The 26110-nt window shown below is 36.6% G+C and overlaps 2 protein-coding genes and 1 long non-coding RNA gene across 6 annotated transcripts in view; 1 reads left to right on the top strand and 2 right to left on the bottom strand.

The window, feature by feature from the left end:
* LOC116176008 (proto-oncogene tyrosine-protein kinase receptor Ret) overlaps positions 1 to 26110 on the bottom strand; it is a 75546-nt gene that overhangs the window by 24544 nt on the left and 24892 nt on the right. Inside the window, exons 4-5 of the mRNA XM_031494428.1 lie at positions 14189 to 14354; positions 13080 to 13180 (exon numbers count right to left, since the gene is read on the bottom strand). Of these exons, the coding sequence (XP_031350288.1) occupies positions 13080 to 13180; positions 14189 to 14354 (267 nt within the window). The remainder of the gene's footprint in view (positions 1 to 13079; positions 13181 to 14188; positions 14355 to 26110) is intronic.
* On the bottom strand, positions 113 to 2691 carry LOC116176010. Of its 3 annotated transcripts, XR_004146403.1 has the most exons (5): positions 2215 to 2691; positions 1286 to 1515; positions 1113 to 1234; positions 968 to 1064; positions 113 to 920 (listed from the first exon to the last, which is right to left on the bottom strand). It is a non-coding gene; the product is annotated as an uncharacterized LOC116176010 (long non-coding RNA). The 3 variants fall into 3 exon arrangements; XR_004146404.1 differs by having other exon boundaries at positions 113 to 1064; positions 1113 to 1240; XR_004146402.1 differs by having other exon boundaries at positions 113 to 1064.
* Positions 1451 to 5468, top strand: LOC116176009 (sulfotransferase 1 family member D1-like). Of its 2 annotated transcripts, XM_031494430.1 has the most exons (8): positions 1451 to 1525; positions 3927 to 4059; positions 4108 to 4293; positions 4340 to 4436; positions 4484 to 4637; positions 4688 to 4808; positions 4856 to 5036; positions 5093 to 5468. In XM_031494430.1, the coding sequence occupies exons 3-8, from the start codon at positions 4128 to 4130 to the stop codon at positions 5196 to 5198; spliced, it is 825 nt and encodes a 274-aa protein (XP_031350290.1). In that variant the 5' UTR covers positions 1451 to 1525; positions 3927 to 4059; positions 4108 to 4127; the 3' UTR covers positions 5199 to 5468. The 2 variants fall into 2 exon arrangements, with proteins under 2 accessions (XP_031350290.1, XP_031350289.1); XM_031494429.1 differs by having other exon boundaries at positions 4856 to 5468.

Raw genomic sequence — 26110 nt, 5'->3', positions numbered from 1 at the left:
TTGTGCATTGTGAAATATGAAATAACGAAAATAGGAGATGCGTCTTAATAAATCGGTGCCAGTTCGATATGCGGTCTACCATGTATAATGTGATCTACCATAAAGTAGCTGGTTCAATGTGCGGTCTACATAATATGCATACCAACATAAGTATTACCACAGATTTAAATAGTATATTTAAATCTGTGGTATTACGGATCAATAAGCAAACTAGTGTCTATAATATTTATTATGTTTAACTATGTCATACAGTAAAGATAATTACATTGTCAATTTATACATATACATCTCTAACGTCGTTCAGAAATGCAATAAACTCATCCTCTGCGTTTTTTCGCAACACTCTCCATGCGAAATAATCTAAATGGGATTGCAAAGTGTGCGCTGGAACACCTCTCATTTTCTTCAAAATTTTCACTTTGGCGTCTAACCAGGATCTTTCAATTCCTGAGAATGTGCACCTCTTTGTGGGTGGACATAATTTTAATTAATTAATTATTAATTAATGAGTATCATAATACTCATCCCTCAGTGAAAGTACTCAATTACCCGTTTTTCAATTACTTTATTGCTTTCTTTAGCGAGGGCGTTGCATGTGTAATAGCTTGTAATTAAACCTCGAATTGAACTATTATGAATAATAATTAACTATAATAAAAATAATAAACAATTTTTGGTGTAGATCGCTTATTGAATCAAGAGATCCCAAAAAAAATCCCAAAGCCGAATATGTACCTACATAATAGTCATGCATATTGGACCAGTACTCTCTGGTAGACCGCATATCGAACCAGATACCCCGAGGTAGACCGCATATCGAACTGGCACCAATAAATCTTTGATTGTTGATTTGATTGAGATATTCGATGGAATCTCGAAGCCAGTGCTCAGTCTTACAGGACCATTGAATAGTACATCCTCTAAAAGGTAAAGATTACACTTTCGTCCAGAACAAACAATTTGTTACTCCAGCATGGGAAACCGTTGGTAGATATCGGCCGAGCAACTTTCAAGATTATTGCAGTATTTGATTAACCAAACCATTTCTTGTGCCCAAGTTGTGCCTATGATAATACATAAATTCTAGAGATCCCAATGTCTTCATTGTTCACCTGATTTGGGAAAAGTGGCGACTATAATGTCGTCATCTCCAATTTCAAAATTTTCTATAGCAGGTGCGTAACTTATATACTCTTCCCGGACGCGTGTTCCATCTTCACCCAACTGACCATTTCTGTTCCTTATTGGTAACATATTATTCATTTGTCGTAATGCAAGTACTTACATGGGGTGGGGTTATTCGAAACTTGCATTTGATTAGAACAGGTTAAAGTTCCTATAGTGTTACGGTACACGCTGTATATCATGTATAGATCGGGTTTCCGTAAGTTATCTCTTCGTTCCCACTTACAAATTTTCGGCGCTCACATACACCGCGCCAACATTGGGCTTTTCCTTTTCGTTGTCAACCAGCGGCAGGAGTGCTATTGCTCGCTCGATCATACATTTTTCAAACTATAAAGACGTAAGTGTACTTGTCATTATATTTGTGATTTGGTTATGTATTAATTACTGTATGCTACTTGTGAATTGTTAGTCTGATTATTCTGTAAGCTCCATAAGTGTAATTGCTATTTAATTTTAACTCTTACTTATGGTGAAATTATAACACGCCTTCCATGGTCTACGATAACAAAAGATCTGTAGCGTTTCTACAGTATCTACCATTTTCTTTTTATCTTGACCAGGGAGCGTTATATGCATGAAGTCTTGTTTAATACTAATATTCGGCGTATCTCTAGGTGAGCCTTCACAAGGTTTTTAGCGCATTTTTGAAAAAAATACGCTATTATATTCGTCATTGCTGGCAGGCCGGCTGTCCGCGTTAGATCTCCACAACTACAATAGCTAGAGACTTCAAATTTTCACTAAAAGCTTTCTGCTATAGTGTAGATGTGCAGGCACTAGTCTATTTTGAGTTAGATTACTTGTGAGATCCATAATTGAAGAAAATAATTTCGATATGGGTTTCGGAGGTGCTATAATTTTACCGTTAGATAGCGCTACCAGTATAAAAACTTATTATTTACTTTGTGATTTGTTTTACAAAATGAAGACGTACCGTCAATTGAAATTAAATAAAATTAATTATTTAACGCAGCCAAAATTACTCGTGAGATCGATAATTTTAAACTTCGCTAATAAAATACTGACCTGCATTACCAAAAATGCGCTTTAATCATGCATATGCTGATTTACAACTTGTTTTGTTATTGCTACATTTGGAATTTCCAATACGCTTCCGAGGCCGATAATTGTCGACGCCAAGGGTAGTAACCAGGGACCAGTGGTGGACACAATAAACATCCCGTTCCCGCGATGGCCACGCGAGGTAAACGGCCATCCCTTGATGACCACCATCGTTGCACATTGATGGTCACCTTCTAATAAAACACATCAAGGACATCTCGACACCCAGCTTATCCATCATACAAGACGTATTGGCCGGATTGCGTAAATATAGACCCCTAGAATCGTAATTAAGAAAGTAGCTCACCTGTACGCTTCATTATTTCACTAATTATATTATTGTTAATCTTTATAATTAATATTATTAAAATTTATTATATGTTATGGCAAGTGAGTAATATTGCTCGTCATTTGATCCACGGCATTTGGCCGACCTTTTTTTATTTTCTTTAAAGCGAGGCCACTGGGCACTCGCTACAATAGATAACACACTATTAATAGACAAAGTGCTATCGAACATTCCCGCAAGTGTCGATAACGCGCATTTTTTTAAAACCGAAATAGTTTAGTACCTACATTATTGGGTTATAAGGTCGTACCATGCTATATTTATCAATGTTGACCTTCTTGCTAAATGGTTAATGGGGAGGGGACATTTCCTCGGCAATGGTCTACTGCTACTGCCAACTGATAAAAACATAAGTGAGCAAGAATCAGAGCCGCTGCATCGGCGCCTACCGGTTGCCTTTGGTGGGTATTACAAGCCACAGGTAGCGAGCAGCTGCGCGGCTCATTCTGAAGGTCCTCATGGTTCGCAATACTTATCCCCCACCGCACCGTGACCGCTATGTGAAGGCGGCCTTAGCCTGAAGGCTAACCACTTTCGGAGGGGGAGAGGGTAGTGGGAGATAAACGTCGCTAAGTATACTGTATTCATTTTAAGAAGGTAGCGGTAGAAAGTAAAGGGAAGCTTTGACCATCACTGTGATTGGTTAAAACACGAGCCAGTATTACCAAAGAGTAGGCTAACAACTGGTGAATTTTGTAAGGTGGTAGTTTATGTTGCCGACTAAACTGCCGAAGTGTCATTAGCTGTCAAAGATTTATTTCTGTTCGCTGTGCTGAATATTTCTACTTTACAATAATTTGGAGCCGTTTTATATTTTTCCTGTGTGTGTTGATATCTTAGACCATATAGTACATGGACTGCTATTCGCCCTATGCTTTCAATACAAAATGGATGGTCACAAATAGAGGGCACTGTAGTCGTGGGTATGTGAATCTCAGGGTAAACTAAAGTCGTGTAAACACTACTAGGATCGCTTAAAGAGCAGCTTTATAGTACCCGCGTAGTACGGGAAGCTTTAAATGCTCTTCATTATTTGCTATACGTCCACAAATAAGAATAAGTTTGCTTTTTTTGGGATATCTAGGCGATTAATTAATCGACGTTTGTTAATTTATAGGTTGACAGTCTCAAATCGTGTCTCATCGGACAACTTCGGACAGACTCGTTTACCCTGAAACTCACATACCCAGGCGATGTCCTTGACCATATTTTAGTTACAATTAGCAGTCCATGTACTATATGGTCTAAGGTTGATATTCAAACACAGCGCCATCTACTACCTTCTTATACTGAATGCAGTATAGTTACCCATATTTTTCCATTGCAGGAATACCGCTACCATACGATAGCGTCTTGGACTTTTGTCTTCTAATGGCGCATGTTTGTGTTTAACAATCTATAGAACCTTATTTAATCTGTGACCAAGGGCAAGTTTATTTCAGATAACCCTACCTTATAGCGTACGTATATGTCTATAAATGCATGTTAATTCTTCTGTTTATATTTAGACGGTATAGTTGATTTGAGTATGTTGCCAATAAGGAATGCAAAAGGTAAGTTTGGCGAAGGTTGCGTCCTTTCGTTTGGCGAAGATGGAACACGCATGAGGGAAGGGTATCGGGATTACGCAACTGCTATAGAAAACTTTGAAATTCGGGATGACGACATTATCGTCGCGACTTTTCCAAAATCAGGTGAGAAATGAAGCCATTGAGGTCTAGAGTTTATATGTTATTATAGGCACAACTTGGACACAAGAAATGGTTTGGTTAGTAAAAAATTGCAACAATCTCGAAGGTAGCTCGGCCGATATCCATCAACGGTTTCCCATGCTGGAGTAACAAATTGTTGGTTCTGGACGAAAGTGTAATCGTTACCTTTTAGAGGATGTACTCTTCAATTTCCCTGTAAGACTGAGCACTGGCTTCGAGATTCCATCGAATATCTTAACCAAATCAAAAATCAAAGGTTTATTAAGACGCATCTCCCATGTTCGTTATTGCCTAATGATATAAAGTACCACAGAAAAACTCCAAAGGTACTTTATACGTAGTAAGGTCCTAATCTGTCCATAATTCAACTTTTAAGATCATCTACGTAGTGAGGAACCCGAAAGATGTCTGTATCTCCTATTACCACCACTTCCGCAATATCGTCGGATTTAAGGGCGGTGTAGAAGATTTTTTCGAACTTTTCATCAATGACACAAGTAAGTTGTGCCCACGACAACATTTTTGAGTGTCACGTGCATTGTAGTTCTTTACGCGCCTTATTGGAAACACGTTATTGGATACTATAATATCAAACATTTATCAAACGTTCTCATAATCAAGTACGAAGACATGAAGCGTGATCTCAAAGCCGTAATTATAAAAGTCCAGCGATTTCTAGAGTCGGAACCATTGACAGACAAACAATTGAGGTTGATATCTCAACGGTTAGATTTTGAGTTTATGAAGGATAATGAGTTTGTGAACCATCAATCGTTCATAGATGCAAGAAAAAGAGAAATCCCTCAGTTGACAGGCCGTTTTATGAGAGCAGGATGCAACGGTACTTACAAGCAAGAAATGTCCACAGACCAGATATTGAAATTTGATAAGTGGATCGAAAAAAACATATCGAATACCGAGTTAAACGACCAGTACTGGTTTGGAAATTTCAATGAACCGCAGCATTTAGATACTTAGTTGGCGAATATGATACGATTTTGGAAAGTTCTAAAATTGTAAGACCTTGTTTTAACAATGCCCTCATAAATATGGGTTTTCTCGTCTGAAGTACCTGACATAATTTTTACTTTAAAATATGTAAACATATACAGGATACCTACTTCATCTAAATAAATGTCATTTTGTTGTCTCGGTAACTCTATGGTCTATCGATTTCCCTATTTCACCATTCTCGTTTTGAGTTAAAACGCTTCCTATTTCGTAACTACTAGGAAGTTCGCAATTGCGCCGGACTTTGTTGGAGCACACTGTATAGGATACGATGTCATACAATCTAAGCTCATTTTCAGCGATGCGACTCTGCCATCTGAATCCAAGACATCACTTTCTTAATTGGGTTTCTTCTAAATTCGCTCCAAAAGCTAATATTCACTCGTAGTAATTTTCAACGCAGGCATTTGATTGATATCAGTCAGTTTCAAGCCGTAGATCAAAACAGTGCATGGAGTCGGGTCGGACCGTATATAATGTGAGCTTTCAATCCTGGATACAAATCATTTCCAGATTCTCAGACTTGAGCGCATTTTTGTGTGGCAGATCAGTATTCTATTAGCCAGTGTCGACTCCACCATCAATAAGATCTTGTCGAAGGCTATCATATGCCCTTTGTCAGTAACCACCAGAAGTTGTGCGCGTTTACAAGATCTTTCCGATGACGCCGGTTGGATAACAATCGGATCAAAACTGTAGAAGAACACAGGAAAAAAACTGAAAAATCACCACGTTCGTAAACCACGCTCGGGTATGGCGCCCATACGTCGCCGACCTCACATCATGTAGCCGCGTCAGTAAACAGTGCGAAGACCTCTTAAAGCGTAAGCGAACATATTCATTTCATAGTATTATCGGATTGAGGGTGTCTAATTTAAAAAAATTGTTACCAGAAAGTGTTGAGGTCCAAGGTGCAAGGCGTTCATTGCGGATATATTTCGAGCAGTTAGACGATTAAGTTTTTCTAATCCTATACTTCAATTGATATATTAAACATTTGCTAGCTGTACTTAATAATAATAATAATAATAATAAAAATAATATGACTTTATTGCACTCACTAAAAAACATAAATAAATAAATAAATAAATCATGTCATGATGAGGTGCAAAGGGCGAAGTTCAGATCCTAATGCGAATCTGTTCTACCACTTGACCCATATATAAAACTAAGCGTGGTTTGTACAGATAACATTCCAAAGGGAAACACGAATATAAAAATAACAATAATTTAAAAAAAAGAAACAAAAATGTCCAAGTTGTTTATAAATAATTAAATAATTAAACTGTTGGGTCCAAACTATAAATTCTTGTTCATTTAGAATTCAACTTTGAAAATTGGGTAAAAAAATGGGTTGGTCAGAAAATTGGCGATGTTTGCAAAAGAAAAAAAAACAAACTTAAATTCTCACTTAACTGATTTCGATACAGAATTACATTAAGTAACAAGTTTACGATCAATAGAAATGCAGCATCAGGAACACGATGCAGAGTTTTTCGTTTTCTTATGAATTAAGGTCGATTCGCATTTACGGAACGTCGTCACGTCACCCACCGCGGCAACGTCACGTCAAAATATTGTAATTTACATGGACGGTTCGTGACGTTGACGGTGCGTTCCGTTACGTTTCTATGTAAATGTTATCAAGAAATCTATAATACCATATTTTGACGTGACGTTGCCGTGACACTGGTATTTATTACGAAACTGGCCAAGGCTCGTTTCGTAATTCTCATACTCGTGTCTTAAAAGTCGTCATTAAATGCTCATTGCATAATATACTATTGTGAATCAAAACTGTGCACCTCTCTGGCGTATACCGTGTACGGGGTGTTACCGGTAAGAATGTTAAAGGCAATTAATTCGTGCTTTTGTTGGCTGTCAAAACCCCAAGTTATAAAGAAAAAATTTCGACATTTCCATAGTTTCAGTGAGTAAACCTGGTCGAAGAGTAAACCCAATTTCAATTAATAATAAATAAAATATAATAGATTGCGCGTAACCTGGAGCACAGTTTGTTCCTTATACTTTCAAAGAGTAACCAAATTTTAGCTGGTTATACAAAAGGTCTGATTATATTGTAGAAGGTGATTCACCACCAAATTTACCAAATTGCTGTTATCCTTCCAAAGGATCATTAGTAATTGTAAGTTATTTTAAATTGTGTTGCATTGTGAAGTCATTTTAGCATTTCCGAAGAGAACAAATTTGCGTATTTTTTATGACTGATAAGAGAACCCAAACCAAAGATATTGGTAGCTTTTTCTCATTAATTGTGAAGTTCAATTGAGTTCAGTAATGACTATTTATCTGAGAGTGACCAAACCAGGGCATCGGGTTTTAATTTTTAGATTATGAGTGGGGTTAAACAACCAACCTTTCGCAAGGGAAGGTTCATTGAAAATTTATTTATTACTCAACTACCCGTGGTATTAACAAAAAATTAGTCGTTACAGTAAAATTTTTACCAGTAGCGTAGAGAATAAAATTCATTTTCTACAAATGAGGTGTCCCACACCTGTAAATGTAACAAAATTTTTACTGTTCATTAAAAATCGCTTCATTTCAAAACCAGTACCTACTGGTTACCTTGGTGTTTCCTTTGATATACTTCGCAAATTACAAGACCACTTCAGTAAGCATTTCGCCTGTCGACTGAGAGTTTGTTGATGAACGGTATCTTATGAACCACTGATGTAATAGATCAGTTCCAGCCAATCGACAGCTAGTACTCTTCAATTCGAAAGTGAGCGGTTGCGTTTCCTCCAGAACACAGTACTTTATATTAATACGATTACTCAAATGCTCGTAACGTACATAGAAAAATATATTCAAAACTACAATGTATAAATCAGACCTAATTTCAATTAATTCGAACTTACGTACCCTATTAATAAATGGGTTTCGGATTGTGATATAGATAAAACAAAGATAGGTAATTAAATTAAAACATATGGCATAACCTAAAAAGGAACGTGTTAACAAAGAGGAATTCTATGAAAATAACTTGGCCTAAAAAGGATTACAGCCGTTTCGCATTCGCGTAAAGACGCTTAGATAAATAATTTAAACAATTTTAGCGTGACGACTCTGGAAATGTTCCACTTCAGAAATCAACTCCAATCCAAGAAAATTATTTATTACGGCATCGCTGTCTCTTTTCGTTTTCGAGTTAGACGAGGAATAGACGGACGGACAGATAAAACCATTACTTCGACGTTTCTGGTAATGGTGTTACGTACTGCAGTGAGGAGATATGAAGGTTCGCGTCAGCGAGGGTTGCCTGAATGTTGTGTGTAGAAATCGCGTTGCTCAAGTGGATTGAAGAAATTCCGGATCAGTTGATTAAAATGAAGGAAGTTTTATTTGTACGGGATGCGTATTGGCATTCTGTACTTATATTCAGAGCAGCTCTGGTCTGATTCGCAGTATACTATAGTTTCACGTTATGCGTACGGGATACCTGGGGCGCCTACGGTATGGAGAACGGTAGGTGTCAGAGGCCTATGCTATGGATGAACAGTAGGACTAGGGAGAGTCTTCTTCGCTATAAGGAACAGAAGTCGACTGAATTTTTATGATCATCGTGTTTCATTCCTTCGACATCCCTGACCGCAGGAACGCAGATTAATTAAAGCAGACAAAATAAACTACACCACGCAAGTGCATCTTTCATCGGCACCCCTTGCACCCTCCACTCATTCCAAGGGATTGTTTGATATGATGTCGTTTATTGCGGTTTACTTTGATTTTTAAATTTTTTAGCGCCCCCTTTTTGAACAACGCCCAGGACACGCGCCCTGCCTACGCTACCCTAGCTACGCCTCTGAATGCAATGAAATTTATTGACAATTTTAAATACTACCTACCCAATCTGATGCAAATTCAGTTCAAATTTCCACGAGATGAAGGAAGAGGATTGAATGCACTCCCTTAAATTATTATCGATTCATTTAGTGTTCCTATAAATTGAGTGAAGTCGAGACACTACATTCGAGAATTGAAAGTTCTGTTGCCGCTTGGTTTCAAGTTTACGTGAATAATTTAGATGTTATAGTGTTATACGTTATAAGCGACTGATACTACAATGTCTATAATCAAAGTATTTTGTTCATTAGAGCTAGTACAGAAATCTTTAAATTAACTCTCAATAAATAAAGAGACATTTTTGCTTAAGTTTCCCTGACATAGATAACTTTGTTTTTCCTTTTCTTCAGTAAACGACGCTGTTTATCTTGTTACAGATGCCCCTAAACAACTCTACCTGAGCTTACCGTGTTACGTCCCTGTAGACGAATTAAAAAGGATTTGTATGCACGAGCGAATTACTAAACTTAATATACACTAAGAACTACAGCTTAATAACTAATTTAGGTGCAATAAGTAAAGTACACGGAAAGTACATTAGAGTCTGCTATCACGTACACTGGTACACCTGACACCTTTACGGCCCCTCGGCTTCCGTGATCTGTATAATCCCGTGATAATCTTGGCACTACATCTAGAACAACTCTTAAGACGAGACTAGGGTGCAACAAACGTTTTAAAGGATTTTCCGTTTCTTAGAACGCTTTCGCTTCTTATCAAATGAAGTTTCAGCCAGATTTATGCGTATGTACTTATACAGAGTGTTCTAATCAAAACTGGTACTGCTCACTCTCATCATCTGAGGTAGCAAATTAGTAAATATTTTTTCTCAGAATACAATACCCAGACCAGGTTGAACACGCTAAATCGTGTTAATTAACTTCCAACATTTTAACTTTCTGTTGATTGATTTCAGACAATAGATACCAAATTATACCATGAATTCTAACGATATAAACCCTATATCGCGGCCACGTTTCTTTCCAATTTACCCTTAATTAACCCTTAAGACATATGGAGATTTTAATAACATACAAATAGAAACCTTATAATAACTAACAAGCAATATTCTCATTGAAATTGACCAAATAGCATTAAAGAGAATAAAATGAGTCCATAGGTAATAATTTTATAGAATACCAGGTAGCTCTAATCAGCGAATTAAAAAAATCGATTTCTTTTCTTAAGGAGAACCGATCGCTATTTCTACACAAATCAAGGAAAAATTACAGTATCTACCATATAGCGTTCTCTGGAAACGATGGTTTTCGTATAGTACAAATTAGAACGAAACGTCTCCGTGCCTTAAGCTGGATCGCGGACTGTAATTAATTCTTTTCCGGTATCGACCGTAAACTTTGCGCAATACTCGCGTAAAAACAACGCTTAAATTTACGATAAAAATTTTATTCCGGACTACTTCCATGACGCTCGTGGTCCAAAAACGAATGCCTGACCGTTATTTTCTATGGGCTAATCCCTACTCTATCTTTTAATTTTTTTGTACATCAGAAAATTGTGCTAACTAGTTAACGCGACCATTTTTAATCATGAACGAATCAGATTCGTTTACCACCACGAATCATGCACGCATAAGAAAACCCACCGTCGTTTAATATCGCTTCACACGAATCTTCGTATTATCTTGCCTCATCCTGTCTTAGCGTTTTGGTCACGTAAAAGATATTAGAATTACTTTATCGCACGCCCGACTGTCCCCACTAACTTTCCTAAACCATTAACCGGTCATGACGCATACAAAACCAGTGACACATAAAAATACAGATCGCCAATTTTATATAGAAAGAAAATTCGAAAAAATTAACCTGCTTAAACCGTTTATCCGATTGCGATGGACGTATGCTCGCGAAGGTTTCTAGATAAATAAATTGATATGAAGATCAGCGGGCGAGCGAGGTGAGGCGGCGCAATCGCCGAAACATTCAAGAAAACTTAAGTTTCCCAAAGGCGGTACAAGGTTTGACTGGTCTCCTAGTATCATATAAAATAAAGGAAGACGGAGAATTAATTGTGGTGATCAAAAGAGATAGACCATTTTGCTCTGCGACCTACCTTTCGCCAAGGCGTATTTGGACAACATTATTGTTCAACGGTTAAGAAGTTAAAGCAGGTTATTGCAAAAACAATTGAACGCCCCACGCGCCACGCCATCTTTGTTTTTGAAATAACTGAGTTTTGTGTTTACGAAAATGATACATAAACTGATTCTCTTTAAAAATGTGAAAAAAAATATTTAGTTTATTATGCAAAATTTAAAGAAAATGCAATTTTAAAATTTAAGATGGCAGTTACGCCCTCTGTTGGTAATTTTTAGAACTTGAAAATATTTTCCAGCCATTCTTCATGACCGATTTACTCAATAATTTTTTACCCCCAAGTCATATGACGAACGGTTCTCGAGATATGGCCGAGGAACAGTCTTATTGGGTCACCCGGTACATATTATCGAACTAATTTTGTATTCACGGCTGTGAAAACATAGATTTCACATCTTTCTACAGTATCCAAACAAGTATATATCTGTAGTTAATATCCCCTCACACACTTAAAAACGCATAACGCATAAACAAGTGTGAATATTGATTTTGTCTTCCCGATTTAGGCGAATAGTACCTATCCAAGTACGGCACTGGCCATTATTTTAACTGCGTGCAAAAGTTAGCGGCGCCAGAAAGTCACGACTAGACGCAACAAGAATTACGTGGCAATTCTGATGAACCAGATCCGTTAGTGATCAAGGTGTTGCGGAGCGCTTAATTTTTGCCGAGTCTGTGGGAAATCAGGTAATTATCAGTTTCTGGTGATTTTATTGGCCGAAAAAAATAAATTCTATTACTGAAACAGAACAGAAGGCGGTGAATAACCTACTGCTAGAAATGGAATGGAATTATTAAACTGCTAATTATGGACAAGAAGTTGCTTCTTATGATATCAATTAAGTTGTATTTAGTCATAACATATTTTGGAAATAAATTAAATTGAAATTGATACGAATTTCAATGGAAGCAGTTTAAAAAAACTAAAACGATGGAAATGAGGTCGTTCGGAAATCTGCCGTGATGCATTAGGTATGAGGCCACGAGAATACTCGCGTTGCGCGTTTAAAAAAAGTTTAAAGCCATCACCCGTTTTGCGCGGCGTGGTTCTTTTCTGATTTTTTAGAATCAAATTAACAACCCATTAGAAGAGAAAAGGGTGGATGAAATTCATGTTGCAAGGGACCAATTCTGAGAGCTTTTTGCAACATGTCACCGCTCACGAGTGCCCGGGAAGGAGCAATGCGAAACAATATTGCAATTTCCAGATCACTTTTCTTGAAAAATTAACCCATGAAATTGATCCTCGTTATTGCAAAGAAAATTAGGCACGTCTATTTTCCAGTTAATATAGTTTAGCATTATTGTAAACTGATGGCATAAATTTTGGGTGTAAGCTAAGTCAATTAAAATTAGAATAGAACGGAACAAATACATTCTGACAGAATTTATATGACATCCATTAAGCTCTTTCCTAGCGTATAAGTTTGTCCCTACACATCGAAAGAGAAATCCGACAAATGTCGCAATAAATCTTCGAGCTTCGCGAACATAGGGAACATATAATATGATCCTAAGCATACTGATAATATAATGTCTAAAATTTGCGATCAGTTACTGAAGTTAACAAGAACTAAGACGACACCGACAGAGTAAAATTACGTACTATATACACTAACCAGATATCTCAAACACCTTAGCTGTAACAAAAAGCATCAATCTTTTTGTTACGCTCTACAAAATAAGGTGATAGGGTCGTATTTATAGAGCGAAGTTTAGTAGGTAATTTTTGCACCCTCTTCAGCGAATTATTTAATTAATTTGCATGCTTACCACACTGTTTCCAAATCCCGGTAAAAGGGTGGTGTCGTTTATTTTTAGCGTTATCGTGTATGGCGATTCCGAAAGTCGTATATCCTTGGTGACGATTAATTCTGAAAAGTAATAAATGCAAAGTGAATTTCAATTAGACCAACGTCATACCTTAATTATTTTAGTGCTAGTTTTGTACAAGTTTTTAATTTTTAAATATGAGGGCTACCTACTCGAAACGCTTCTGGAAACGATGTGAAAAAATTTAGTAGGTAATTGTTTTTTATGTAATATTGCTCTAAGACGTGAATACAATTTGCATTTGGCTCACTTTTTCCACTCTGAAATGAATACTTTCGAACCGCCCTCGCTTTTTCATGAACACATTTCGCAACCATAAAAATGGTTCATGTAAAATCGTGGGTATTGATGTGTAAGTTAACATGAAACAACATGAATTCACTTGGTGTACAAAAAGTAAACTAACAAATATTTAAAATTATTGTAACGAATATTCACGAAATTCCGACAGACATCGAGGCGCATGAAAGATTAGTTATCGGCGATAAAGAACGAAGGCGGGTGTGACGTAATCTTTCCGACAAATATAACGTGTTTGTTCGAGAACATTTTGAAGCCTCCTTGAATACTCGAGAATATTCTAGAAAAAAGCATGTTGTTTGCTATATAAGCAAATGGAATTGTTTTTCCAATTTACTTTGATGCGCTTGTGTTATGTTATAAATTTTAAGTGATAAGTAATAATTACTGTTATAAATTGATTGTCAAGTTATTTGCAAATAAACCGCTAAAGCGGATCTAAAAAAGCGGCAGAGCACCTCGGTGTGACCCTGGTCTGCTGCTCAATAACAAAACCATGTAATTAAATTTTCGTTACATTTATGGGTTTACGGGTAGATTTGAAAGGTTTGTAGGTGTAACTCATAAATATCTCGGTCGAGTTCGCGAATCCAAAAATTCTGTCATATTGGAACAAAATGGCGGAAAGAAATCTACCTACACCTGATCGGTCGAACCGAAAGGGATTTTTCACTTACAAAACGTTAAAGCCTCTATTCCAGAAACATTTCAAGCAGCTTACGCAAGTTTCCGATTCCATTAATACTTACTGCAAAATATCGCCGTGTGAGTCTCATTTTCGCGATCGTCTTCGAAGATGGAGCAGTTGGGGTCAAAGACGTGCAGCTTATCATCGGATATTGATATAAGGTACGCGTTGACAGGTGGCGAGTCGCGATCCATGAACATCAAGTCCTTATGTTCGATCACTTGACCCTAGAAATGAACTCAGTTAAAATTTAATTGCAACATTGCCACTTTCAATTGCTTTACATGCGACGCACATTTGAGCCAAGTGATACCTAATGACAGTTTAAAATTATTTTCGCCGAGAGTTTCAGTATTGCGATGGGAGTATGAGCTTTAGAAAAAGATTAATGATTAAAGTTGTACGTTTTCAATTTTATGAATATGCATAAGTTAAATGGTGCGATTTATTATTGTCAAAGCAATGCGATGCTAGTGTCACAGTATGTGAATTTTTGTTTTGTGCTGCGGTTGGCATCTTTAATTTTATTTAAATTGAAAATACTATTGTAAAATTCGAAAGCTCTTCTCTGTAAATCGAACGCTATTGAAAAATATAGCGCATTCAACTTGCTATCTTCTGTCATTTTCAAATAAGTTTATCCTTTTTTTCATCGCAGTGTTGTCAAACTTAAAGTTCAATTAATTTAAAATTTACTTTTTATACTAAAAACCCGTTAAATATCTACGTGTTTGGGGTACTTCGAGTGTTTTATGCTATTTCACGGTTAGGAAGTGCCTGTTACACCGTGTCAACGATATTATAAAGCCGAGCGGGAGTTTATCCACAACATGAGCTGCCAAGCGCGCGCTGTTTTTCCATAAGCACCATTCTGCATCTGTAGACGCGCTGTAGTAGAACAAATGGAAAGAACCGCACAATGTAACAACGTTGGATTATAATTATTGAAGCCCTTTTATCTGTTCTCTTTCTCAATAAACTGTTTGAAAATCGGATGCATTGTTTTCTTTCATCAATTCCTTTCTATACGCTATTATAAATTTCCTCGAAACTTGTATTTTGTTTGCTATCTTAGTACTTTTATGTAATGGCGTTTCACAAGGTATTAACCCTTTTTTTTTATGTATTACAACGACATTTCAACTTTAAGAAGTGCTAATAATTCTATACCGTTTGCTGATGATACAATAGGCCCTGTGATGTATCACTAACCTTAAACTTAACGCGCAGGTTATCTGTCAAAAACGACATTTCGCCTATACTAATAAAGCAAGATAACCTGCACGTTAAGTTTGACGTTTCTGATTATACACCACAGGGCTGAATATTACTATACACAGCAGATAAATCGGCCCTGTACTGTATCAGAAACGTCAAACTTAACGTACAGTTCATCTGCCAAAAAACGTTATTTTACGTTATTTAGTAGTAGGCAAAATAACGTTTTCTACAGATAACCTGCACATGATACATCACAGGGCTGAATATCCCATTATTATTCTTATTATCAAATATTCGAAGTGCGGCACAAAACGTTACCTGACGTCAACTGAACGCGCGTAGCACCACCCACTCTTTGTTGTTTAAAACGGATAAAATGGAACTGGTACTTCGAACCGAAGCCGGTGGCGCAGTGGTTGCGTTGCCGAGTGCTATTCGGGAAGTCGTGGGTTCGATCCCCTTGCCGACTGCTCTGTCTACAGAAGTTGGAAATTTTAACCCGGTCAATTAAGTGAGTATAATTACCCGTAGTTAATTAATTGTGTTGCAGCAAACTTTGTCTGATTAGATCGCGCTTAGTGTCATTAGAAGCGCGCTTAACTAATATAGGTTTTGAGGTATGCCCCAGATTTTTAGGACGCCCGAGTACCTGGAAATTAAAAAAAGAATTTGTAATTTTTTGGACGTTATCACCCGACTACGCCATCTAGCCGGAATTTCCGACGTTCCCGTTCCGTATTTTGGGAAGTTTATATAGTCCAGGCTAAATAGCTCTAACAGAATTTATTTAAAAAAAAAAATTAGTTACCGGGCGAAACCGGGTTTTTTAGGCAGGTGAAATGATTATAAATTGGGAAAAAATAATTAAAAATCCTGAATTTTTCCGCGGGTGAAATCCTGGGTGTTGAAAGGGGCGAAAAGTGGTGTTTTGCAAATTGTGGCAAAACTATTAATTTTAGACGAAAATGTTCAATGTAACAGTTATAGAGATTAAAAAAATGAGCAACTTTTGTATCTGCACTATTTTCACAAAACCTTCAATTTTCCTAGAAAAACCGGAAAAACTGTTTTTTTCGCTTTTTATTTTTATTTTTGCGAAAAAAATCGTAGGGGTTTGAAATTTGGCGGAAACATAGCTTGTTTTATGATAAAAAAGGAGATAATTTTTTGAGCCCGTAAAGTTGAACCGTTTCCAAGATCTCATGATTTCTGAAAAAAAACACCTTTTTTCAAGGGGATGAAAAATCTATTTTTTTCATCGTACAGAGGTGCGCGGGGTAGCAAAATTTTCGTGAGGACATTTTAATAATCAAAAATAAACAATATTATTCCAATAGAAAAATTTTAAGAAAAGCGGCGAACACTGGGGGAACAGTCTTAAGATATACCGTTTTAATGTTTTAATGTTGCTAAAATATTTTCTTTTGTTTCCTAGTGCCCAACTGGCTTAATTAAAACATCTTTATTATTTCTTTTTTCTGCATTTTTACCGGAATAAAAGCAATTCGAAATAAAATCGAATTCTTTTGCTTCCTGAACAACTTGTTTCTGTTCACTAACTTTTCTTCCTGCCTGTTTTACACCTGATGCGATTGCGCTGGGTCGAATTATGAATAAAGTCCTCACGTAGTTTATTCCAGGGTTTACATCTTAAATCATTTCCTTTGGCCGGTAAAACTAACGTTTTTTTTTCATCGTACAAAGGTTCACGGGGTAGCAACATTTTCGGGAACACATATTTTAATAAACATAAATAAAAAAAATATTATTCCTATAGCAAAAATTCGAGAAAATTGCCAAAAACTGGAAAAACAGTTTTAAGATATACACGGTTTTTGACATGATAAATCAACGTGTTGGATGTTAATAAATATTTTTTCGAAATCTGTCTTCTTGCTTCTTTAATGTTTGCTTAAATATTTGTTATCTTATGTTCAACTGTTTTAGTTAAATAGTATATTATATACCGCGGGACTGAAGTAGTACTTTTAATCCCGAAGGTAAAGTTTATTGCCCGACCGAAGGGAGGGCCATAATTTACCTGAGGGATTAAGACCACTACTTCAGTCGCAAGGTATATACGATATTTTTCGTACTTCCGAAACTGAAACACTTAATATGTATGGAGTTAGAGAACGCGTTCTTTCAAAAAATCGCTGCTGAACAAGTTACCATAGGAACGTGCGTTGGTACGACAATGCCTATGCTATGGTAACAAAAAGAATTTGGAAACTGTCATTGCTAGTGTCATAAATTTGGTGGTGAGTGACAAAGGTGTATTTGATATTGATAAAAAGCAGCCTAAGTAAGTAAATAATTGATACCACCGAAATCCAAAAAACTATATGAGCAGCAGTACGATGCGTTTAAGAAGTAGTGCCGCATACAAAATGTGGAACAACCTACTGAAATTGCCTTGTTAGTAATTTCATCCTTCCGGGATTTTCGTCAAAATTTAATCCCGGCGGGACAAAAAGTGACACTTCAGTACTTGTCATAATGGAGTGAAGTGGTCACTTTAGTCTCGGAAGTACGAAAACATCTTTATTATTTCTTTTTTCTGCATTTTTACCGCAATAAAATCAATTCGAAATAAAATCGAATTATCTTGCTTCCTGATTCCAGAACAATTTGTTTTTGTTCACTGACTCTTATTCCTGCCTGTTTTATAGCTGATGCAATTGAGTTGGGCCTGTTGATAAACTTGCAAAATCTGCAATAAAATAGATTTTTCATCCCCTTGAAAAAGAGGTGGTTTTTTCGGAAATCGTGAGATCTCGAAAACGGTTCAACTTTACGGGCCCACAAAATTGTCTCCTTTTTTATCATAAAACAAGCTATCTTTACTCCAAATTTCAATTCCCTACGACTTTTTTTTGTAAAAATAAGAATAAAAATCGAAAAAAAGATGTTTCCGGTTTTTCTAGGAAAATTGGACGTTGTGTGTAAATAGTGCAGATACAAAAGGTCATTTTTTTATTCTCTATAACTTTTATATTAAACACTTTCGCCTAAAATTAATGGTTTTGCCACAAATTGCAAAATACCAGTTTCCCCCCTTTCAACCCCCGTGATTTCACTCACGGAAAAATTCGGCTGTTTTAATTATTTTTCCCAAATTTCTAATCATTTCACCAGCATGAAAAACCCGGTTTGAAACGTTAACTAATTATTTTTGTAATAAAATATTATATAGCCTGGACCAATAAGGTAACAGCACGATTTAGGTGGATCTTTTTCCGTTTTGGTGTCATTTTTGGTAAATTTTGCATTTAAACGTACCAATTAATTTCAAGGTAAGCACTTGATATTTTCATTTCGTTGAACATAAAGAGGAGGGTTTCCCTTATTTAGTAACTACTAGATAACGTTAGTTAATTTGTGCTTACGTTCCGATTTGGGAAACTGCCACCGTCCTGTGTGCCGAAATCTTGTTTTAGATATTCGCCATTTACCCGCATCAGATGCCAGGAGTTTTTCCGTCTGATTGCCCGTGGCTTCCGAGACCGATCCGAAACCGACCGTCACTGACCATGAGCTAGGATCGACAAACTCCTGGTGGCGCTTGAGTTTCCGTACCATTAAACTTAATAAAACTGTGAACAATTTATGTTTTATGTAATTTTTCCCCTAATCTACAAGGAACCATTACGCTAAATACGTACACAGGTGGAATTTTAAATGGGCGAAATTAAATTCTGTGACTTTAGTAACTCTAGAAGAATGCACTTATTATTGAGTTTCATGTTCGTGGCCTATTGTGCGCAAATACTATTTTTAGGCTATCATCACAAAAACGTTGATTTTGTGGTCGCTTTTGCGGCCATAAAGTTTCACTTTATTGTACGCTTCTGTCAAACTGTACTTATTTGAAACTGATGTGTGAGAAACAGTAATCTGTTTGATACAAAGCGTCTATCTGGTCTAGCCCCATCAAGGATAGGGCCATCCACGTGTGTTTTTTTTCATTTTCGGACTTGTAGGAATGTTTCACACTATTTTGCATAATCACAATGTTCACATTTAAAATGATAGTTTGACGTTTCAATCTTTGCTGCTTGCAGACCTTTTTGAAGTGTAGAACCAAAACATGAGGAAAATTGTTATTGCTTACTATTATACGAAGAATCACCAGCAATTCACTGAGAACACAAGTAGCTACCTACAAAGTAGGTAATCAGGTTTCTAATAATTGTACAGCATGTTAACTATAAGGTCTTGGAAGCCACAGTTACGAAGGACCTATTGCATTTGACATTATTAAAATCTTGTGCAACGGAGGAAGTTGCGATTGTACTTTTACTCTCAAACGCCTGCTCTTATATCATTCATATATGACTTAGGGTCGCAACGCTTGCAGCTTCCCAAATTTCATTTGGGGTATCTGAACTGTCGCTATCACCCATTTTCATACGCACAAAACACGCAAAGATGCTAATTATAATTACATATGACAGGAAATGCTTTGTTTTTAATTGTCTAAGATAACTATGATTTTCAGAAAAAAAATGTTTATGAGCAAATTTTTGAATTTTTTTTAATGATCGCCTAAAAAATGTGTGCACCTTGGCCAAAAGTGATTTGTTAGGCCTCATCTGAATTGCGGCCTCGGCTACCGCCTCGGCCGCAAACAGCAGCTTCGGCCAAAAAAGACTTTTACGGCCTTGGTACACAAATAACTATTTTTATACGATATCTGCATTTATATAATAAATAACTATTATCGGACTTTCCACAACAAATGAAAAAATCTGCTTTAAGAGGTAGATTGTTAAAGAAAATTAAGAACATGGGCAATTTTACTTTCGTAAGTAACACGAACGGTAATCATAAGAATCTATTGAAGGTAATCTCGAGCCTTTGTTGAATCAGTTGCAACGTCTTTCCACTTTTTAAAGTTGAACTATACCCACATCAGACAATTTAAAGGCCACGAGTTCGCTTTATTGCTTTGTTTAAGTGAGAAGAGCATAGAAACCACAATAAGGACAAACTAATTTGAATAATGTCCAACAGCTTCACTTTTATTCTTCAATGATAATGCTCTCCGAGCCGGAACCTCGTCTCTGGTGCCCCTCAATTGTTTAGCTATTCCCGTTTGACTGTCATTTGCATTTTCCGCGCAATCATGGCCGCATCCCCTTTAAAAAGCAGTCTAATATTGTTCATATACACGCGCTTTTGCAGTAACTTCCTTTTGGGACAGCGGAATTTAATTAAGCGACTTAAATTCGGACGGGATCTTTAATTAGACTTTAACTTGAATGGATCATCGACGAATATAATAACTTTGCAAGCATCGAGCCTGTAGGATCCATTTAGAAGCATTCCATTCAGTGCGTAATCTTCGCTTTGGATGAAGTTAGTTGACGATAACTTACATAATTGAAGACGTTCAGTGTCTGTGGGCGTTTAGTTCATTAAGGAAATAGATCGAGTCGATTGTTAGTACTAAATTTCTGCTATTGTCAATATTTGCGATCACAGACCGACTATAAAATCTTCGTTATTAAACGCCTTTAATTTCTTACTGTCTGCGTGCGTATATTGTAATGCCTCGGATTTGCAAATAATACGTTTAATCTTATTTGGGAAACGTGTCTCCCTGATCGAATGGTGTCGAGATAATCGACTATTCTGAAACACGGGAATGAAAAAATTTACAGATGTCGCAAGTCAAAAACTAGTTTAAAGACCTATCCGCTTCTACAGGTCGGAAATTCGAGTTGAACGCTTTAGCGTGGGAGCTTTTACGTAATGTTTAGATAAATCTGCTGAACATTGACAAAATTAACACCTCTGTACAATCGGTCTAGTTTCAGATTCGTGGTGTAGTTCGATGTGTTAATTTCCTATTGCAAATTTCGACTTTACTTCTTTCCTGCTTAGTACGTTGACCCGCATTTTACTTCCCAGGCTAGCTCAGATAAGAAAGGGATTAGGAATAGGAAAGAACCCAATTGATTTTTCCTTCACTGAATATTTCATTAATAATTAAAATTCATCACCAGAATTTGGAAAAATGCTGACTAAAACTGATTAGCTAAATTTGGATTAAAGGTAATCAATTTTAAATTTAAAGAAATGTAGCAACCGTTACGGTACCCCCTCCAGTTTTCGAGCCAACTGAACAGTTGAATCAAATGCAACATACTAAGAGGTTATAAACATTACATAAACATTCATAAAAAAATATAAATTATATACAAAATGCAGTGAAAGTAAAAACTTTTCAAATTCGAAAAAAAGGGATCTAATTGGTATTGTGATGCGTATTAGCTACCATATGTACCATTACACTTTGAAGGTAGAGCAGACGGCCTTCAGCCGCTATGAAATATTTCCTGAAATGCTATTTTGTGTCAAATTTTATGTACGTTTGCCTCTAATGGTACCACGTAATTTGAACTCCTGCACCTATTACCGACCAGAAACCAGAATCATATTCCAGGTATCATTACAGCCTTCCTTTTGTTTTCCGTTTTGTCTTTATTCGCAGAGAGTTTTCCTTTTGTTCGATAGCTAGTTTCACTTCGCCGTCTTACTCGCCTGCGTTATTGGTGTCGTTAGTCCCTTGTAGGGTTAATACTTTGCGGGCATTACGCTACCTGATACAGCACTGGTATCTTGCGTTCATGCATTCGATTGATAGATCGGACTTGAAGCCATCCACTTAATTCTGTCCAGTAAAGACCTGAAATTTAAGTTGAGGAGAAAGCTTCCTGTAATTCCTGCATCCGGTAGCCTTGATTAGAATCTGCGCCTGTATTGAATAACTCAATCCGTCCATTTAACACACGTTCTACCTTTCTTTCATGGTATTCTAATGAAAAGTCTCATCTTAACTACCTCCGCGACCTCCTTTCGTGATCGGATATAATTCCTTATATCTCAAGAACATATTGTCGGAGGAGGGTACTCACAAAGCGCGATTGGAACGTCTGGAAGAAGTATATCTGTTGAGGTCAAAATTTTAAGAGCGAATATCTCGCAAACGGTTTGTCAGAGGAAAGTACTCTCAAAGGTATAATGAATCGTCTGGACGAGACATATTCACATATCTACTGATGGTGATGTCAAAAGTTTCAGTATAAATATCTGCAGAACGGAATGTCGGAGGAGGTACTCGCAAAGGGCGCAAAGTCTAGACGAAGCATCAGCATCGATAAATATAGCATGCTACTACCTTATAACCTAACCATTTACTCAGCTATTTCGTTTTAAAAAAATGCGCTTTATCTTCAAAGGAGTTGTGCACAATTTATACTTGTTAGCGTATTTTTCTCAAAGTGAAAAATCGCTATTGCCTGCCACTTTGTCGTCCGTCCGCCCGTCACACGTACTCCTTCTAGACCACTGAACCGATTTGGGCGATATAGTACCCATTTGAAGGGCTTGGTTCAAGGATTTCGTGCATTCCGATATTTTTTGGTTTTGCGCATGTGCAAAAACTTGGTTTAACGCATGTGCAATACTAACTTCTACACGGTGCCCATTTTACGAGTGCCACTATGAGGATCTCACTTATCTTGTTGCAAATTTCCTTTCGCCATATTGAATTTTGACATTTTGGGATTACGTTGCGTTTTTTACGTGCATTTTAAGCGCATTTCCACAAAAAAATGAGCTATTGTGGCCACTTTGTCCGTCCGTCCGTCCGTCCGTTCGCCCGTCCGTCCGACTGTCCGTCCGTCCGCTCGTTCGTTGAGACGCTACTAGTTCTTTATCTTAAGAGCTATTGTTCTACTTTTTTCGCTATTTGGTTCATTATGGTGTCGAGGCTTGCACCAAGGAAGGCATTTTTTCTGCGTTTATTGCTAAAAAAGTTATTGTAACAAAAACAAAAAACCGTTTTTTACATGTTTCATAATTTTATCCGTGTGTTCCTTTGTCTGTCTGTCCCTCTATCTGTCCGTGTGAACGATAATTTTGTTTAGGAATGTCCGATCGCTTTTAGATCTCCGTTAGTTATGAACTGAATTGCATGAAAATCAATATGGGCATAGCTTTAGCCATATAATACGCAATGCCAAGAGTTGAGGTGAATCGATTCAAAATTCACAGTGCCCTTTTCGCATCTCGACGATTTGTCAACCGAATTGCAAACTTTTTTATTTATAAAAGTATTTGAATGAAATTTGATACATAGACACTTGGAATAAATGAAAATCTAATGCCAGTTTCAGAATTTGGTTTTGCGTATGTGCAGTGCCAACTTTTTTATTTATGGAAGCATTTAAATGAAATTTGATGCATAGGCGCTTGGAACAAAGGAAAATCTAACGTTAGTTTCAAAATTTACATTCGCGCATGCGCAGTTCCAACTTTCTTATTTAAAAAAGCATTGAAATGAAATTCTTCTTATAAACAGAAATTGAGCACGTTAAAAATGGATTGGACATGTGTAACGCTATCTTTCATATTTGTGATCGGATTTTTACGATTTTAACAGAAGTTGCACCTTACAAATGGGAAATGAATACAAGTGGAAAGGCGCTTTTTGTAAATCGTTTATGATTACTTTTTAACTTGTTTTCTCTTTACAGCGATATATCACACATGGTGGTCCAGTATCATATTTTTCCTAAAAATACAATTTTTAATTTTTTGTAAAGATTGCTTTGGAAAAACAAAACGTGCTTTTGTTGAAAACTAATGCCCATTTCAAAATTTGTTTATATTTGTATATGCTCCACTATTTTCATTAAACTGTGTAGATTTCGACGATAGGCGGCTCATTTAAAAGAGAATGGAGGATCCCGTGCCTACCGGCATTTTTTCCAGGTCGTATCATTAATATTATTAGGAGGAAAATACGCTCTCGTCATTTATGTTTCCATATGACTTTTTAACTTGTTTTGAACATTGTTGGGAATTGGGAAAAATCTTGTATGATACACGTGAATAAAGAGCATTATCCACTCAAGAACAGCATCGCACTCGGCGAACTTGTAGATAAAATTTGTTTTTATTCACTTATATAAATAGCTATTATTATAACCTGCGGCAAACACACCTAATTCAATATGTACAAAATTTTGACCTCCTAATATAGAAGTTCAGAGATAAGATATGTAATGAGAAAGGGAAACGCGTGTTTCTGGAGGGTAAAGCTCAAAATATCGTGAAACTTCTACTTTATCAAACAGAAAACTACTTGGAATGGAAATGTAGATAAAAATTCAGACAGAAATACGCTTTCGCTAAAAAAAGTAACCACGAACTCGCTATCGATTTGTAATAACGTTTTATTAAAAGTTAAAAGCTAAAAAAATGTCAAAAGTTATAATGGTGTTATTTTAGCATTTCAGCGGATAAAAAGAAATTATTTTGTCATGTGTATTTATTACCGCTTTAAAAATGACTCGCTTGTAAAAAGTTACACCATTCGATATGACATTTCCAAAGTAAAGTTTGTCAGGTCAATACTAAATTATTCACATTTGTATGCTTCTTATATGTTTGTGATATGGTAAAAAAAGAGATCGCTGAAACTTCTTTTCCGTCGTCCATGCATAGTGCTTGGTCTAGACGGAATGTTATAAAATTGCGATCTGAATTGGAGCGATTAACATTTGCAACTCAATTTCTCCCCTTTTAATTTAGAAACAGCGGAATACTAATAGCGGAATGATGCGAGCTTGCATTTTCAGAAAAGTTCAACATTCGCTCCTCGTCGCCGTCGTCTAATTTGGTAGTGACGCAACCTACTATACCTATCTGGTCATCAATGTCCGAAAAATTCATTGTGTTGTATGTAATTGAGGATGTATGGTATCTTAGTTTACTCATTGATTGAATACACTATTTTTATTCAGTGGAGTTTATATGTTAAATCGTTGATTTCAAAATGGCGGCGTTTGAACAATAAAAGCGGGTAAAAGTCCAAACTGATGAAGTATATAGAAAAATTTAAAAAAAAAAACAGGTAATAATAATCCCGACACCCAAGTTTCCAAATTCAATAGAGGTTTAGAATAGGTCCAAGACGGACATCAGTATAGTAGTTGAGATTTATATACGAACAATACAAACAATTACCCACTAAACCCCCTTAACGACATTGTTAAGTTTCAATAAGGGCACAATTGACACTGTCATTAATCTCTGACATTATTACCTATACTTGGAGGCCCAAACCTTTAGTGTCCTCCCAATTTGCATCAATCAGGATTACCTACAGTTTAGTGCCACTTAATATTTGACTTGATGCCGCCCGCAAATCGTAGTCATTAATTTCTGTACGTTCTTACTCGAAATAACAATATAAGTGACGAACAAAGGGTAATGATGCATTTGTAATTTGCAGACGGAACGCATTTTGGATTAGTTTCAAATTGGGTCCGTTTACATTTAATGAATTTTTCCGACAGCGTTATACAAATGCAGGTCCGCGCGAGCTTTTAGTGCTGTTGTTTTTAATTAGCGGGTTCGTATAAAGCGGAAACTTTGCCGATACTAAAATGAAAGATTATAGAGCGCGTGATGCCGTTGTAAAAGTCGCACTAAAATGTTTTTCTTGGATCCTAGTCCATTAATTGCATAATCGATCATTTGCATTAGTTGTGAAAGGAGCTTGTATGTGCAAACGTCACTTTTGTTGAGTAGGTGTAAGTACCTACGTATAGGCATTGAATAAAGTGCTTATTCAATGGTATAGGTATCTAATAGCGATATTTATATCTAGACCGAAAATCGGTCCAGGGATCACTCATCACCCTACATAAAATTGAAATTGTATCTTAACATAGCAATCAATACG

Source organism: Photinus pyralis, unplaced genomic scaffold, assembly GCF_008802855.1.
Source record: "Photinus pyralis isolate 1611_PpyrPB1 unplaced genomic scaffold, Ppyr1.3 Ppyr1.4_LG7, whole genome shotgun sequence".
NCBI lineage: Eukaryota > Metazoa > Arthropoda > Insecta > Coleoptera > Lampyridae > Photinus > Photinus pyralis.
Note: the sequence above shows the minus strand (reverse complement) of the source record. Positions and strands in the feature narration are given on the sequence as shown.

Bases quoted from the DNA above. Each gene is read 5' to 3' on its own strand.
- LOC116176009 (XM_031494429.1), top strand. From the start codon at position 4,128: ATGTTGCCAATAAGGAATGCAAAAGGTAAGTTTGGCGAAGGTTGCGTC. The intron at 4,638-4,687 runs GTACTTTATACG...TCAACTTTTAAG, and splicing joins ACCACAGAAAAACTCCAAAG to ATCATCTACGTAGTGAGGAA. The intron at 4,809-4,855 runs GTAAGTTGTGCC...CGTGCATTGTAG, and splicing joins ACTTTTCATCAATGACACAA to TTCTTTACGCGCCTTATTGG.